Source organism: Prionailurus viverrinus, chromosome C2 (genome assembly GCF_022837055.1).
Source record: "Prionailurus viverrinus isolate Anna chromosome C2, UM_Priviv_1.0, whole genome shotgun sequence".
In the NCBI taxonomy this organism is placed as follows: Eukaryota; Metazoa; Chordata; class Mammalia; order Carnivora; family Felidae; genus Prionailurus; species Prionailurus viverrinus.
The window spans coordinates 111555897-111571195 of NC_062569.1; the positions used below are offsets into that span (position 1 = coordinate 111555897).

Genomic DNA, 15299 nt, shown 5'->3' on the forward strand with positions numbered 1-15299 from the left:
AATTAATGAGCATCAGTGTAATTCCATGATAAAGAAATCAGAAAAGAGGTTTTAGTAAGTGATAGTGTTGCTAAGATTCTACATATTTTCAGTTAATGCCCTATATAAACATGAAATAATTTTCAGATGAGTCATTAAAGAAAACATTTGTATTTTTATGCTTGGTATTTTCAAACATTATTTTATACCCAATTGGAAATTATGTATTTGGTACAAAGCATCAGGTGAATTTGCCATTCTGAGTAAATTCTGTAAGTAAATATTCTGCAGCCTCTAATTGGCCATATCTGCTTCTAAAACTCCAATTAGAATATAGGCTACTGGCTTATTTTAACGTACATTTTTGTGGGTGACGTGGAGCTAAACCAAAGTGATTTCTACAAACTAAATCTGCTTTAAAAGCATCAATAATCAGATTTAGCCATAATTACTTTTTAAAATAACATTATTTAAAAGGAAAAATCCATTTTATTTTTAAAAGTCTGGATTACCAAGTGAGAGTGGTTTAGAGAACATTTTAGAAAAATTTGAGGTTTTGTGGTGGTGTGTATTTTGGTGATGGGTAGAAGAACTGTTGCTTTGGAAAAAGAGAATTCTGAGTTTCGAGCCAGCCCTTGAAGTTATTACCAGTTAATAATTGGCAGAAAGCTGATTAAGTGGATTTTAGATAGGTGGACTGAGATGGGAAAAAGACAGTGACTTTGGCATTAGCCAGGTTATCCGGGGAACATACGAACAGATTGACTTGTTTGGAGGAGCAAAGATTTGGAATTCTGAGAAATTGAATTCAGAAAGAGTGGGAACAGCCAATGCTTGAATACTCTAAAAGGTTGAGAGGTTCAGGAACCACTGATCTTTTAAATTTCAAACCACTTTATCTTGAGCTGTGGCATAACCAGATGAAAATGGTATTTTGAAGCAGATTTAATTGAGAGCTCCCTGGCAAGATGGCTTTGGACACAAGGAATAACTTGTGAGGTCTATAAAAAGAATCAGACATGAGAAAGCCACATTACATTGATAAGGCCTTTAGGTGCTGGGCACAAGGGAGTCTTCCTGGATTCTTCATTTATTTACTATGTAGAATGTGAGGGTGGTAAGAAACATCACAAACCATACAGGATAGTTCCTTGGATTTCACAGGTGTGAAAAGTGAATAACCAGAGAAGTGAAATGAATTTCTGAGTTTCGAGTTTGAGTTATAGAGTATATAAAACTAAAGTGTTGAGAAGCAAATTATTGGAAATGGAATTGATAGCTACATCAGGCCATCAATTTGGTTTGGCTTTCTGTGGTACATGGTGCCCATTTGATGCTGCTAATCATCTTTGCAATAATTTTATACTTTTGTTTTTTCCATCATCTCTAGATGTCACTGCTGTGTGTATACTAGAAGGGTTCCAAAATCAACAAAGCATGCTGTTAGCTGATAAAGTTCTTAAACTTCTTGGAAAAGAGAAAGCCAAAGAAAAATATAAGGTAAATCTAAGTTGGTTAATAGAGGGGATAGACATTGTGAAGAGTCATTTTAATTTACACTGCTTGAACTTGGGCATGATGGCAGTGGTAACAACTGAAATTAGATCTGTGTTACACTTCTTTTTCTGTAATATTGGGCTTTTGTGGCTTATCTTTTTAAAAGAAGAATGTAGGCTATATGCAATATTGTATCTGGAGAATACTGAAAGAATTCATCTGTATTAGAGGTTGCCAAACAAAGCCTATGGACCGCATCCAGTCTGCCACCTGTTTGTATAAAATTTTATTGGAACACAGCACTCAGCCATCATTTTTGGCTGCTTTTAAGCTAAAATAGCAGAGTGAGGTGGTTGTGACAGGGACTGCATGGCCTGTAAAGCCTAAAATACTTACTACCTGGTCTTTTATAGAAACAATTTGCCAGGCCCTGTCTATATCATTAAAGGTATATTTTTAAGCGTATACTGTATAAATTGGCATTGGTTTTAAGCAGTCTGTAACAGATAATTTAATTCAAGAAGCCTTATTGAACAAAACTCCATGGTGGCCATTTTAGAAATAAATGGTCCTTGCCCTTACAGAATTACAGTTTAGTGAGAGAGACCATTAATAAGTATAAAAGGCATGATGTGGGGAAGTGTCATGAGGGATAGAAGTAGTGTCATGGGATTACCACAGGCATCACTAAATATCTGTCACTGGAAAATTTCTGCTAAACTTCAGTAATATCAAGGCAATTGTTCCTTTTTTCTTTAAGAATAATGTTTCCCTTAAGTTGATTTTAATAAGCTGTGTGTTTTTTAAATTTTACACCCCTGAATATTAGCTGAGTTAAACAGTTAAAATGGGTTTCTTCACTGCAGGACTTTCATGTGCTAGGATATGTTGTGAATCTTGGAGAGGAGTATAGCTGTAGTTGTTCTCGGTCTCTTTAAACTGTGCTTTTTTTTCCCCTTGAGCATTTCCTAGAACTGGTATTCCTCACAGCACTGTAAAATATCATTTAATAGTCTCACAACCTTGAGGGAGCCTAATTTCCTTGTGTATATTTATAATGTTATTGTGGAGTGATTATATTGGTTGGTCTTCAGGGTGCTTAGAAAATACAAGATAACCCACATTTACATAGGTTCCAAATTAGTTTCCACTTATATTTTCTTTGAAGTTTTTATTTAAGTAATCTTTACACCCATTATGGAGCTTGAACTCACAACCCCGAGATCAAGAGTCGTATGCTCTTGTGACTGAGACAGCCAGGAGCCTCTCCACTGTTCATATGCTACCTTTGTAAATCACAAAATACTTTTCATGTTATTGTTTTTATTTCTACAACAGCCCTATGAGAAAAATAAGGCAAGTATATTTGTTGCCATTTTACAGATAAGAAAACTGAAAGTGACATGTGCAGGGTCATATGGCTAATTAGTGGCACAGCTGGAACTTGTATCTTATTCCTTTGTTACTTAAGTCCATCACTTCCATTGTATTTATTTTAAATGTGTAATTCTTTTTTTTTTTTTTTAATTTTTTTTTTTCAACATTTATTTATTTTTGGGACAGAGAGAGACAGAGCATGAACGGGGGAGGGGCAGAGAGAGAGGGAGACAGAGAATCGGAAACAGGCTCCAGGCTCTGAGCCATCAGCCCAGAGCCTGACGTGGGGCTCGAACTCCCGGACCGCGAGATCGTGACCTGGCTGAAGTCGGATGCTTAACCGACTGCGCCACCCAGGCGCCCCTTAAATGTGTAATTCTGTGTGGAAGGCAGGAAGATACCTTTTCCAAGCTGAAATAGTAAACTAAAAGTAACGATTTAGTCTGTCTTCAGCAACTGCTATTTAAAGTGGCAAATGATTGCCACTATATATTCCTATACAATCTTTAGTGAAATACTGAAGTTAAGCATACTTGTCATTTGATGGGTGACCAATTGATTTACAGTATTAACCTGTATAATCCTAAATGAAGACATTGAATTTCTCCCATAAAAGTAGGGCTTTCCCTAAGATTTCCTTTGTCTTCTTTCCCAATCTCATCTATTCTAGATTAGATAATTTACTTACAAAGCCAAATTCCCTTGGGGTGCTGGGGTGGCTCAGTAGGTTAAGCCTCCAACTCCTGCTTTCAGTTCAGGTCATGATCTCATGGTTAGTGGGATTGAGCCTGTTTAGGATTCTCTCTCCCTCTCTCTGCCCTCCCCTGCTTGTGCTTGCTCTGTCTTCTCTCTCTCTCTCTCTCTCACTCGCTCTCTCAGAATAAATAAACTTAATAAAGAAAAAAGCCAAATTCCTTTTTGTCCTTCTTCAAATACAAAGGCATTGAATCTACCAAAAAAACAGGAATGGTATTTATTATGCATACAATTTAAAATACCGTATTTCAACTTAAAAATCTTTGGGTTAGATTTTCAAGATAAAGGATCCAAAATATAAGGGCCCTATGGTTATGTTATTCCCTGTACCCTCTTGAAGATTTTATCCTAATTGGACTAAAAGTAAATAATTCTATAATGGTGAATCACGTTGACATGCCAAAAAGTAATTAAAACAAGAAATGTGATTTCATTCAGACTTTCAGTGGCATTTACTGTAATGGAGATCTTCAGATGCAGTACAGCTGGAGGTCAGATGAAAGCCCATGGTAAATGGACTTAACATTATAGCACCTGTGTAAGATGTGGTCTTGAGTGGTAAATTAAGATGCTGATCTAGAACAGAGACCAGAAGGAGATAATTTTTATTTTTTATTACATTTTTTAAAAATTCATTTTTAAGTAATGTCTATACCCAAGGTGGGGCTCAAACTTACCACCCCCAAGAGTTGCATGCTCTGCCAGCTGAGCCAGCCAGGTGCCCCAGGAAATAATTTTTAACTCGGCAGTTATTTGCCTCCTGTGTTTGAGATTTCACTTTCTTGGACTTTAACATGTAGTCCTAGGAGGTCTGGATATTTTACATCTTTGGAGAGGAGAGGTGTCATTTAAAACCTGCTTTGAACAACTGGGATGAGTAGCTTTACCAGTTCCACTGTCTCTTGTCCTGTGGTTTGCAGTCTGATATTCTTCAGTTATTTGAGAATGAGATCCTAGTTTTTACAGCAGTCATTCTCAGTATTGTACAAATGTACCTGCTTCTTTGGTCGGTGTTTTCTCATTTTGAAATATTTAAATGTGATTGAATTTCAGAATCGTGAACCTCTGATGCCATCTCCACAGTTTATCAAATCTTACTTCAGTTCTTTCACGGATGATATAATTTCTCAGCCCATGCTTAAAGGAGAGAAGTCTGATGAAGATAAAGACAAGGAAGGAGAGGCCTCAGAAGTTAAAGAAAAGTAAGTTTATCAACTGTAGTGTCTACGTAGTACCACATGATACTCTCAAGAGGATTCCCAGTGAGTCGAATAGTTGACTGTATTTGAATAGGGGCACTAACTTGAAAATTATCATGTAGCTCAACATACAGATGTTTTAGTGCAGGGAAGTTTATAATTTATAACTGTGAGATGCTTAGGAGTGCCCCATGGAGTGACTTTCTTCCAAGTTTTTCCTGCTTGCCTAGCCATTCTTTGGGCTTCTTGTGTCTGTTTCTGTAGAAAACTGAAACCAAAGTACAAGATGCTGTGTTTACAACTGAGGATCAAGTCATGTATGTATAGAAGTCACCTAGTCTGCTCATCCATTTATATTTATCAGTATTGTGTTTTGCTGTTAAGGTTAGCTCTCCTTTCTAAGAGAAGGTATAATATTATTACCAACATGACATTTTTTAATGAGTTGGGAAGAAAAGGGAATATTTGTTCTAGTAGCAGAGCATAATTTTGTGTCCATGGAATATTGGAAAGTTTGAGGAAACATTGCTTTTGACTTGTATGTCCCTAATTTTTCAACCAATGTTGGCCACCTTTTAAGGGAGGATACCATGTATAATTGTAGTTGATACACAGTCTTTTCAGAAAATTGTAGTACAGAAGTAAATGTTGAAGACCATACCAATAATTTCCTCTTTGGGTTAGAGAACATTCCTTGCTAGAAAAATTGCAGTGAAGTTAGAGTGCAGGGAATATTACCATGTAATTATAGGAGAAGTTAGCAGAGTTACAAGATTTTGACTGATAAGTTACTTGCCAGTTTTCTCTACTCAGGATATATAATGAAGGAAATGAGAAATGTATTTTAACTTACAGATACTTATATTTGTAAGACCCCTTAAAGGTCAGCTAGTCATCTTAGAAGAATACTGATGTCACTGTATTTTAAAAATTTAGGGAACGGTGATTTTTTTTTTAAAGTCCTACTTAATAGAAGAATCTTCCCTTAAATTTGCTTCTTTGATATTTCCACCTATTCATTCTAGGTCTGTTTTGTAAACAACACAACTTCTGGGTGAGAGTCCTTCAGATAATTCTCTGCCTCCAGTATTGCTCCTTGACAGTGCATTTTCTACAACATAGCCAGAGTGTTCTCTACCAAGCAGAGATCAGGTCACGTCTCTTCCCTTGGCTTATGTGACCTAAACTTAATTATCTCCTAATTCTCTGTTCTTTCTGTTAGGCATAAAATAACTGTTGAGTGACATCAGTATGCCACAGGTGTGAAGGTGAATAAGACTGGATCCTTATCCATGATGTAGATCAGTCAGTCATTAGCTCATCCTTTAACATACATAAATGTCGAAGCCTGGGCAGTAACCCTCGGTTTCTGCTGTTGACTCTGCTGTTTACCTTTTTTTCCTAGTCTCCAAAACATCGAGAAAAATCCCAGTCCGCATCAGAAATCCTAGTCCATTATTCCTCCACCACCACACCACCCCATTCCAGTCCTATACTGGAATGTTAAGGGGAAATAGATAGTTGATTAACTCTAGCATACGAAATGTTGAAGTTTCACCATTTGATCCTTCCTTAGTAAATAATTTCCTATGTTCATTTTTATTTTCAGTTCTGGATATCTAAGGGCCAAACAGTATATGGAAGAAGAAAACTACGATAAAATCATAAGTGAATGCTCAAAAGAAATAGATGCTCAAGGCAAATACATGGCAGAAGCATTATTACTACGAGCCACCTTCTACCTGCTTATTGGCAATGCCAATGCGGCCAAACCAGATTTAGATAAGGTCATCAGTTTGAAAGAAGCTAATGTGAAGGTACATTTAAAAATGTGTGTGTGTGTAAAAATTGATTAAAAAAAGGGACTTACAGGTTTTCCCAAATTTTCAAATTTTAGTTGTTATTCTCCAAAAGGCTGTTTTTATTTTGGAAGGAACTACCCCTAATGATGATTGGGTCAGTATGGTGAAACTGAAACATAAATATGAGTGATGTTTATCTTTAGCTAGGAAAGGACTTTTTTTTCTTTTTTCTATGGCATCTGGTAACTTGAGCTTCCCGTTATAGCCACTGCTTACTGTATTAGACTATATTTGGATAGGGGTAAGGGTGATATAGCAGTGCTATAGGTAATACTGTAAATAAAAATACAATAGGGAACACAAGATTATAAAATGCATTCAATAAAATAAACACATTTAATCTGAAAGATTTTTGTTACATGAATTAAAAAATAGGTTCTAAAAATATGATATAGAGATATATTGAAATATACCAAAAGTTTTTGTAATTGCGTAGTTGGAACAGCTTTTTATCTTCCAGGTATTCTTATGTGTACATAATTATTTTCATAATTAAGATTTAGGGGGACCTGTTGAATTATATGAGTCTTCTACTCAGTGTTAACAAGACAAAGCTTAGCTACCAATTAACTAAAATTTCTTACTAGTTTGTTACATTTGTTCGGCCTGTTTGCTCAGTGAATTAAGTGAATTGTCTTTTTTCACCTCCAGATAATTCATTCATGTATTTTGTGGAATATAAAAGTTATTTTCAAGGCCTGAATTTTTAACAAACTATCTTAACTTCTTATAAACAAAAATAATTACAACTAAGTATTATTAAAAGTTCCTTTTAGAACTACCCTACGACCCAGCAATAGCACTACTAGGAATTTACCCAGGGAATACAGGCGTGCTGATTCATAGGGGCACATGTACCCCAATGTTTATAGCAGTGCTTTGAACAATAGCCAAATTATGGAAAGGGCCTAAATGTCCATCAACTGATGAATGGATAAAGAAGATGTGTTTTATATATACAATGGAATACTACTTGGCAATGAGCAAGAATGAAATCATGCCATTTGCAGCAACATGGATGGAACTGGAAGGTATTATGCTGAGTGAAATAAGTCAGTCAGAAAAAGATACTATGTTTTCACTCATGGGGATCTTGAGAAACTTAACAGAAGACCATGGGGGAAGGGAAGGGGAAAAAAATAGTTACAGAGAGGGAAGGAGGCAAACCGTAAGAGACTCTTAAATACAGAGAACAGAGGGTGGATGGGAGGGTGGGGGAGAGGGGAAAATGGGTGATGGGCGTTGAGGAGGACACTTGTTGGGATGAGAACTGGGTGTTGTGTGTAAGCGATGAACCACGGGAATCTACCCCAAAAACCAAGAGCACGCTTTACACACTGTATGTTAGCCAATTTGACAATAAATTATATTTAAAAAAAAAAAAAGTTCCTTTTAAAATGAGGTTTTCAAATTGAAGATACACTAATAATATGATCTGTATTTTTATTTCCTAGTGATCACAAATATGTTCTGTTTTTGTTAAAATCGTGGGGGTGTTCTAATTTCATCGAAAGAAAATTTACATGTACTTTTACCTCAAAAAAATTTTTTTGGAGAAGAAAGCTATTTCTTCCTTCATGACCATAACTTTTTGTTTTAATGGCAAGTAGTAATGATGCTTATCAATACACCCTGTACAAAGATTCACTCAAAATGTCAAAATGTGGTGTTCTCTCCCTCTCAAAAGAAAAAAAAAAGACTTGTATACTTTTAAAGGATGAGCTTTATGGTGTGTGAGTTATACTTGAACAAAGCTGTTACTTTAGAAAAACTAAATTGGAATAAACAGTAACAATGAACCTTTTCTCATTTTGGTTATGTAGCTTTAGAAAAACTAAATTGGAATAAACAGTAACAATGAACCTTTTCTCATTTTGGTTATGTAGCTTCGCGCAAATGCTCTCATCAAAAGAGGCAGCATGTACATGCAACAGCAGCAGCCTTTGCTGTCTACTCAGGATTTTAACATGGCTGCTGACATTGATCCTCAGAATGCAGACGTTTATCACCACCGAGGACAGGTACTTTTCTTATCAAGAGTTCTGACCTTTGTACTAAGGAATAGGATACTAGTTTTGAGAAGGTTGTCAAAAGTTTTCTTGTGTCACTTCAGATAGCGTGAACAAAGTATCAAAGTATTTCACAGTCTGGGTAGGCGTTTATGTAGTCCTGTCTTGAATATTTGTCCTTTATAAAAAAAGAAACAGAAGGCTACAATTACTGGCTTGCCCTTTTGAGTTTGTTTTTCACGTATTTCTGGCTTTTAGGTTTTCAGTGAGTAAAACATTGAAAGCATTTATTGAATATTTTAGGTTAATGCTAGAATCAACAGGATGATTTCTGTGGGCTTGCTGTAAGGAAATAGCATCCTAAACTATCCAAACAGTACAAAAAAAAAACTCTTCTGAATGGAGTTTTATAGTATTTGGTTTTTTAGTAAAAACTTGGTTTTTAGTAAAAATACATAGTGAAGGAAATCATTTCCAATTCCAGCCTTATCTGGGGAAAACATGTCTTTATAACCCGTTTAACATGGATGGCTTCTTGGACTACATTAGGGTGGAATGTATAGGCTACATTTCCATACAACAGAAAAGCTGAAGTTCTTTCTAATGTAGGAAAATTTTACCTAATACTTCTATCTGAAGGCTGTTAAGAGATGTTAAGATAATCTCTTAAAATTCTTGACATTTTGATCCTTACTGGTAGTGTCTTAAGATTAATTTGAAAGATAATTACTCTTGTCTGATATGTTTGAAATTTGAAAGTAGGGATGTTTTAGTCTTCTAGGAGAACAGGTTTCTTGCTTAAGAGTGACCAAAACTGCAGTACAAAAATGGTGGGTTTAATAGTATTTAGTGTTTTTGAAAAAACTGGACACTAGTTTTTAGAATCTTTCCTTTAAATGATAGGATTTTCTAGTTCATGGTTTCTAGAAAGTAATTTTGTATTGAATACTACATGCTTAGCATTATGCTAAATTGTGGTAAGAGACACTATAGATAATTGTTTTTTTTTCTTTCTTAGCTGAAAATATTGCTTGATCAAGTTGAGGAAGCAGTGGCAGATTTCGATGAATGTATTAGATTAAGACCTGAGTCAGCCCTGGCACAAGCTCAGAAATGTTTTGCATTGGTGGGTTCTACTTTCTTTTGTATTTTCCTAAACATCATTTTTATTTCCCATTGTTAACAAAAATAAGTGTTTCATTGTCTACAAAACCATCACCTATTTTTCTGCCAAAGGAAGACTACAAGAGAAAAACTGTTGGTTTAGGGAAATGGAAGTATAGTTGCTAATTGAGGTTTTGCTCCTATATTTCTCTGGATGTTTTGAGTTTATCTTGATAGATGTTTGTCCCTGATTTCATCCTCCCCTAAACAGCACCGTTCTTCTTACTTTTCTACCATAAACTAGCACAAAAAACAAAAGCATTTTGAGGAAGTACTCTTTAGTCATACCACATAACTGCTTTCTCATCTCGCCTTTGTAAAGCTGTTAATACTCAGAAACATGAAGCTAAAAATCAGGTAAAATAAGTCCATTTCTATTGAAATGAGGTGCTTCCAGTTAGCCCTTATAGTCTGAGTCCTAAAAGAGTTTTTCTTAAAGAAATTGGGTCACAAGCACATTTATATTATGGATGAAAAATGTTACTAGATGAAGCTTTATAACACCTGTAGTAAGGTGATAATAAATTATATTTAGAAGCCACCATTTACAAAATGGAGAGCGTACTGGACTTCTAAAAGCCCTCATTTATATGCAGTGGTAACTTACACGTTAGTATGCCTTCTTCTAGATTATTAAACATCTTGAAGTTGTATAATGGCAATGAAGTCATAGTTGTACATAGCAAATGGAGATATATCCAGAGATAGTTTCTTGCAACCCTTTTAGATGCAGCAAATTAGGTTAGCAAATCACCTGCTTTTCTGGAAATAATTTTGTGATTTTTGTGTGACTTTTGTAATATGTTAAATTCCATAAGTTTTTGAGTTCTTGATTTGACAGGCCTCTTTTGATTTATTTCCACAGTATCGCCAGGCATATACAGGAAACAATTCTTCACAAATCCAAGCAGCTATGAAAGGTTTTGAAGAGGTTATAAAGAAATTCCCAAGGTGTGCTGAAGGCTATGCACTGTATGCTCAGGTAAATGTGATTTTTCATATTTTTTTAGTGGGCAGTCCTTTTTTTTTTTTTTCTTTTTTCTTTTAAGATTTTATGTATGTATGTTTATTTTTTGAGAGAGAGAGAGAAAGGGAGACACATAATCCAAAGCAGGCCGTAGACTCCGAGCTCAGAGCGGTCAGCCCAGAGCCCGACACGGCTTAAACTCACGAACTGTGAGATAATGACCTGAGCTGAAGTCGGACACTTAGCCTACTGAGCCACCCAGGTGCCCAGAACCCCTAGATGGAGAGTTACATGCTCCACTGACTGAGCCAGCCAACCAGGTACCCCCAATTACCAGTCCTTTTAAAGAACTGCATTCATATGCTGAATTCCGTATGGAAATCCAAAAACTGTGCTTCCCTGGTTGCAGCTTCTATGAATACAAATAGCTTTGTTCCTGTTTTGATTTTCCTGGCACCAAAATGGTCTTGAATCACCTCAGGAGTGGCTCTTATGTTAATACAGTTTGAAAACCCTGGCCCTAAACTCCTAACATGGGAAGTCTGAAGTAGAGCATTTCCCTGAAGTGTTCATTTGGATTGGGTTCGCAAAATTAATTCCTTTAGGAAAATTTACCCTGTGCAATTGGTGAGAAGAATGTCCAAGGAAAGGTTTTTCTTCCTCTTTGATCATTGTTCTTTTAAATGGTTAGATAGGCTGTAACAGCTTATTTTAATTTCTCTATGGTTTGCCAACTCCTGAGCTTTCCTTGCTTTAGGATTGAAGGTGTGGAAAGTGGGATGTACATTTGAATTTTTTTCACTTTTTAATTGTAGTCTGAAGTCTCTGAGAAATTACTAATTTTCAGTCATCCATTTAAATGAAAATGGTTAGCTTCTTATAGCCACAGTTAGACTTTTTCCTGCAACTAAATGATCTTGGAATGGCTGTTTTCTTTCTTAGTCTTTAAGTTGAAATTTGTTTTTGATATATTCATAAACCAGACATCTCAATACACTGTATAATATCTTCTCTTACTCTTTTTTATTCTAAATAAATGTTTTCCCCCTGACCCAAACATCACAGAAATAGGAAACATTTAAAAATGACCATCTCTGGGGGCGCCTGGGTGGCTTATTCAGTTGTGTGTCTGACTCTTGATTTCAGCTCATGTCATGATCTCACTGTTGTGAGATCCAGCCCCATGTCAGGGTATGCCCTGAGCGTGGAATCTGCTTGGGATTCTCCCTCACTCTCTCTCTGTCCCTCCTCTGTTCACTCACGCAATATTTGTCTCAAAAATAAACTTTTTTTAAAAAAAAAAAATGACCATCTATGGTAGATTCCTACCTGCAAACCTTTCTGAAGGTTGTTTTTGTTTTTATTGTCTTTCATGCTACCTTTAGTCAAGTTGTAAATGCCACAGGCCATAACTTTTTTTTTTTTTTTGTGAGTGGGATGATGACAAGATGGACTCTCTTAGCTCTGTTCTTTAAAAGTCCTAATATCACTGCATTGTTAGGAACTGAGATTCAGGATATGAAGTACAACCCAGAAATTCTTTAAATTGAGTGTGAGGAGTGCCTGGGTGGCTCAGTCAGTTAAGCGTCAAACTCTTGATCTCAGCCCAGGTCATGATCGCACAGGTTTATGAGTTTGAGCCCCACATTGGGTTCTATGCTGACAGAGCAGAGCCTGCTTGAGATTCTCTGTCTCCCCCTCTCTTTGCCCCTTCCCTGCTTGCTTGCACTCTCTGTCTCTGAAAAGTAAACATTTAAAAAAAAAAAATAGAGTAGGAGCACCTGGTGGCTCAGTTGGTTGAGTGACCGACTTATAGTTTCAGCTCACTTTATGATCTCATGGGGTCTGAGCCCTGCATCCTGCTCTGTGCTGATAGCATGGAGCCTGCTTGGGATTCTCTCCCTCCTTGTCTCTCTACCCCTCCCCACTAGCACTCACTCATTGTCTCTCTCTCTCTCAAAAATAAAACATTTAAAAACCTTTTTTTTTTTTTTTTAAATAAAATGAATTGAGTTTCAAATGATCTTATCTCTCCTTAGAATTTCTAGACAGGATGATGAAACATTGCTGATTATGCACAGTATTTAATTGTGAAAGCATGTACAAGATAAAATTTTATAAAATGTATTATATAAGTTAAAATAGGACAAACACATGTTATAATTGTATGACATTTTTATTGAAAGGTACACTTGGGTTTGATTAGGAACAAACCAGAAGACGACAGTACCACCCTATCCTCATCACGGAAATGAAATTCAAAAGGATTTTTTTTAGCACAGATTTCTATAGGCAGCTAAAAGAACAAAGGCCACTGCATAGCTTTAAAGGAAACTCATACTAGGTACAGGTCTTCAGAGTTTTCCTTATTGCACATTGCCCTGTCTCTATGCCATCTTCAGAACAGCTGTGGCTTACTCGGGCTATCTTCTTATCAGCCCTAACATTACTATTCTGTTTGCACTAAAATAAGTATCCTTTGACCCCCTCCTCTGCTTTTTACTTCACATATAATATATATGTTACTTTATACACAAACGATGTGGTTACATAGTGTAACCTTTTTAACTCTCAAGCTTGAGCTTAGATGCTAGCCAGCTCTCAATAGTTTCAGTGTGAACTGATATCCATGTAACCAAGCCTTCCATTTCTGCCATGGGATTTGCCCTAAAATAGTTGACTGTAGCTGCTTTTTTTTTTCTTTTATCAGTCATTTTTAAGGAATCACTTTGGTAACAGTTAACACCTAATTGAATTTATTCTTCCAAACGAGTGGCTCAGTTGGTTGAGTACCCAACTGTTGACCTCGGCTCAGGTCATGATCTCAGAGTCCATGAGATCAAGCCCAGTGTCGGGGTCTGTGCTGACAGTATGGAGCCTGCTTGGGATTCTCTGTTTCCCTCTCTCTGCTCCTCCCCTGTTCTCTGTTTTAAAAATACATAAATGAACATTAAAAAAAAAAAAAATAAGAACTGGCACCAAGAGTGGGATTTTCTCTACAGTGTACCAGATCATGTTATTGTAATATCACTAACCACCTGCCAAAAAGAAAGAAAAGTTAATATTTCATATTTATAACAATGCTTTGTAAAAAAAAAAAAATAATACTAAGATGTAACATTTTTAAATAAGTTTATATCCCCAAAACAGAATTTGGTAATGAATGGATAAATTAAGTAAATTTTAATAATTAGTAAACAATATACTTTTAATTGTTTAGGTTGACAGTTACCTTAATATAACTGAAGTATCTCCTCATATAGGCATTAACAGATCAACAACAGTTTGGTAAAGCTGATGATATGTATGATAAATGTATTGATTTGGAACCAGATAATGCCACAACATATGTTCATAAAGGGTATGTATATTTGTGGTTCTCTTTGTTTCTGTAAGAAACTGTATTTCCTGCATAGTAATAAGATGGATTTCTTCTAGTCCTTAAGAAAGGAAGTGGGGGGCTGTGATAGAGAGTGTCAGTGAGTTAACTGACAAATTTCCTAATGCTGTGGATGCTTTATTAATTTTTGAAATTGTACTTAACATTTCATTCTTACACAGCAATTAATAAATGTACTAGCATAAAGATTTCAGTTCTGAACATCCTGTCAAATATTACCTGTATCAAAGTAAGTTTTTTCAGTCCTTGTGTACTTGAATTATCATTAAGAAAAAAACTTAAATTATACAAAGTAAAAAAATAGGCCATGCAAGGTAAGTCAGTAGTAGAGCCTAGACCTTTGGACACTTTTTTCATAATAAGGAATTTGGACTATAAAACCAATATAAAATTGAGGGGGGGGGGAATTAATGCTGATTATGTACGGTTTTAGTTGGGTTTTCCTTGTAAGTTCATTTGAGGTTGGAAACTGAGTCACGTACTTATCCTAATGATACTGTGCCATCGTCCCATCTGACTGCCTTGTTGCATTTGCAGTTTACTTCAGCTTCAGTGGAAGCAAGATCTGGATAGAGGTTTGGAGCTCATCAGCAAGGCTATTGAAATTGACAATAAATGTGATTTTGCATATGAAACCATGGGAACTATTGAAGTGCAAAGGTAACTCCTATAGTATGTTAGAAAATTTAAGGCAGCTCCATAGATACTTATCTTTTCATTCTTCTCATTACAGATATGTTATTGTCAATATCCATTAAGTCTTAATATGTCATGCCTTTTGAAGCAAGCTTCCCTTAAAAGTATACAACTTTGATTTGCCTTGTTTCATTACTTTTTCAATTTAAAAGTCACACTTTAAAAAATTGTTTAAGTCAAGCATATGCATTAGAAAGGAAAATTTGAGCATTATGTGTAGGTAGGAGCACAGCCAAGGGACTTGGGGGAACCTGTGATTGGAGGGGAGGGACATGGGGTGGGAGTGTGGTGGTAGGAGATAAGGGGAAAGGTGAGTTCACACACATGTGAAGGTAAGGCCCCTGGATACTATTAATGTTCTCTGAGGTTACGTCACTGCCTTTTTTTTTTTTT

At 36.0% G+C, this 15299-nt stretch overlaps 1 protein-coding gene across 1 annotated transcript in view; it reads left to right on the top strand.

Annotated features, from left to right (window-relative positions):
- TOMM70 (translocase of outer mitochondrial membrane 70) overlaps positions 1–15299 on the top strand; it is a 33862-nt gene that overhangs the window by 15918 nt on the left and 2645 nt on the right. Inside the window, exons 4-11 of the mRNA XM_047875306.1 lie at positions 1370–1479; positions 4663–4811; positions 6418–6625; positions 8557–8691; positions 9698–9805; positions 10709–10825; positions 14074–14171; positions 14748–14870. Coding sequence (XP_047731262.1) covers positions 1370–1479; positions 4663–4811; positions 6418–6625; positions 8557–8691; positions 9698–9805; positions 10709–10825; positions 14074–14171; positions 14748–14870 — 1048 coding nt within the window. The remainder of the gene's footprint in view (positions 1–1369; positions 1480–4662; positions 4812–6417; positions 6626–8556; positions 8692–9697; positions 9806–10708; positions 10826–14073; positions 14172–14747; positions 14871–15299) is intronic.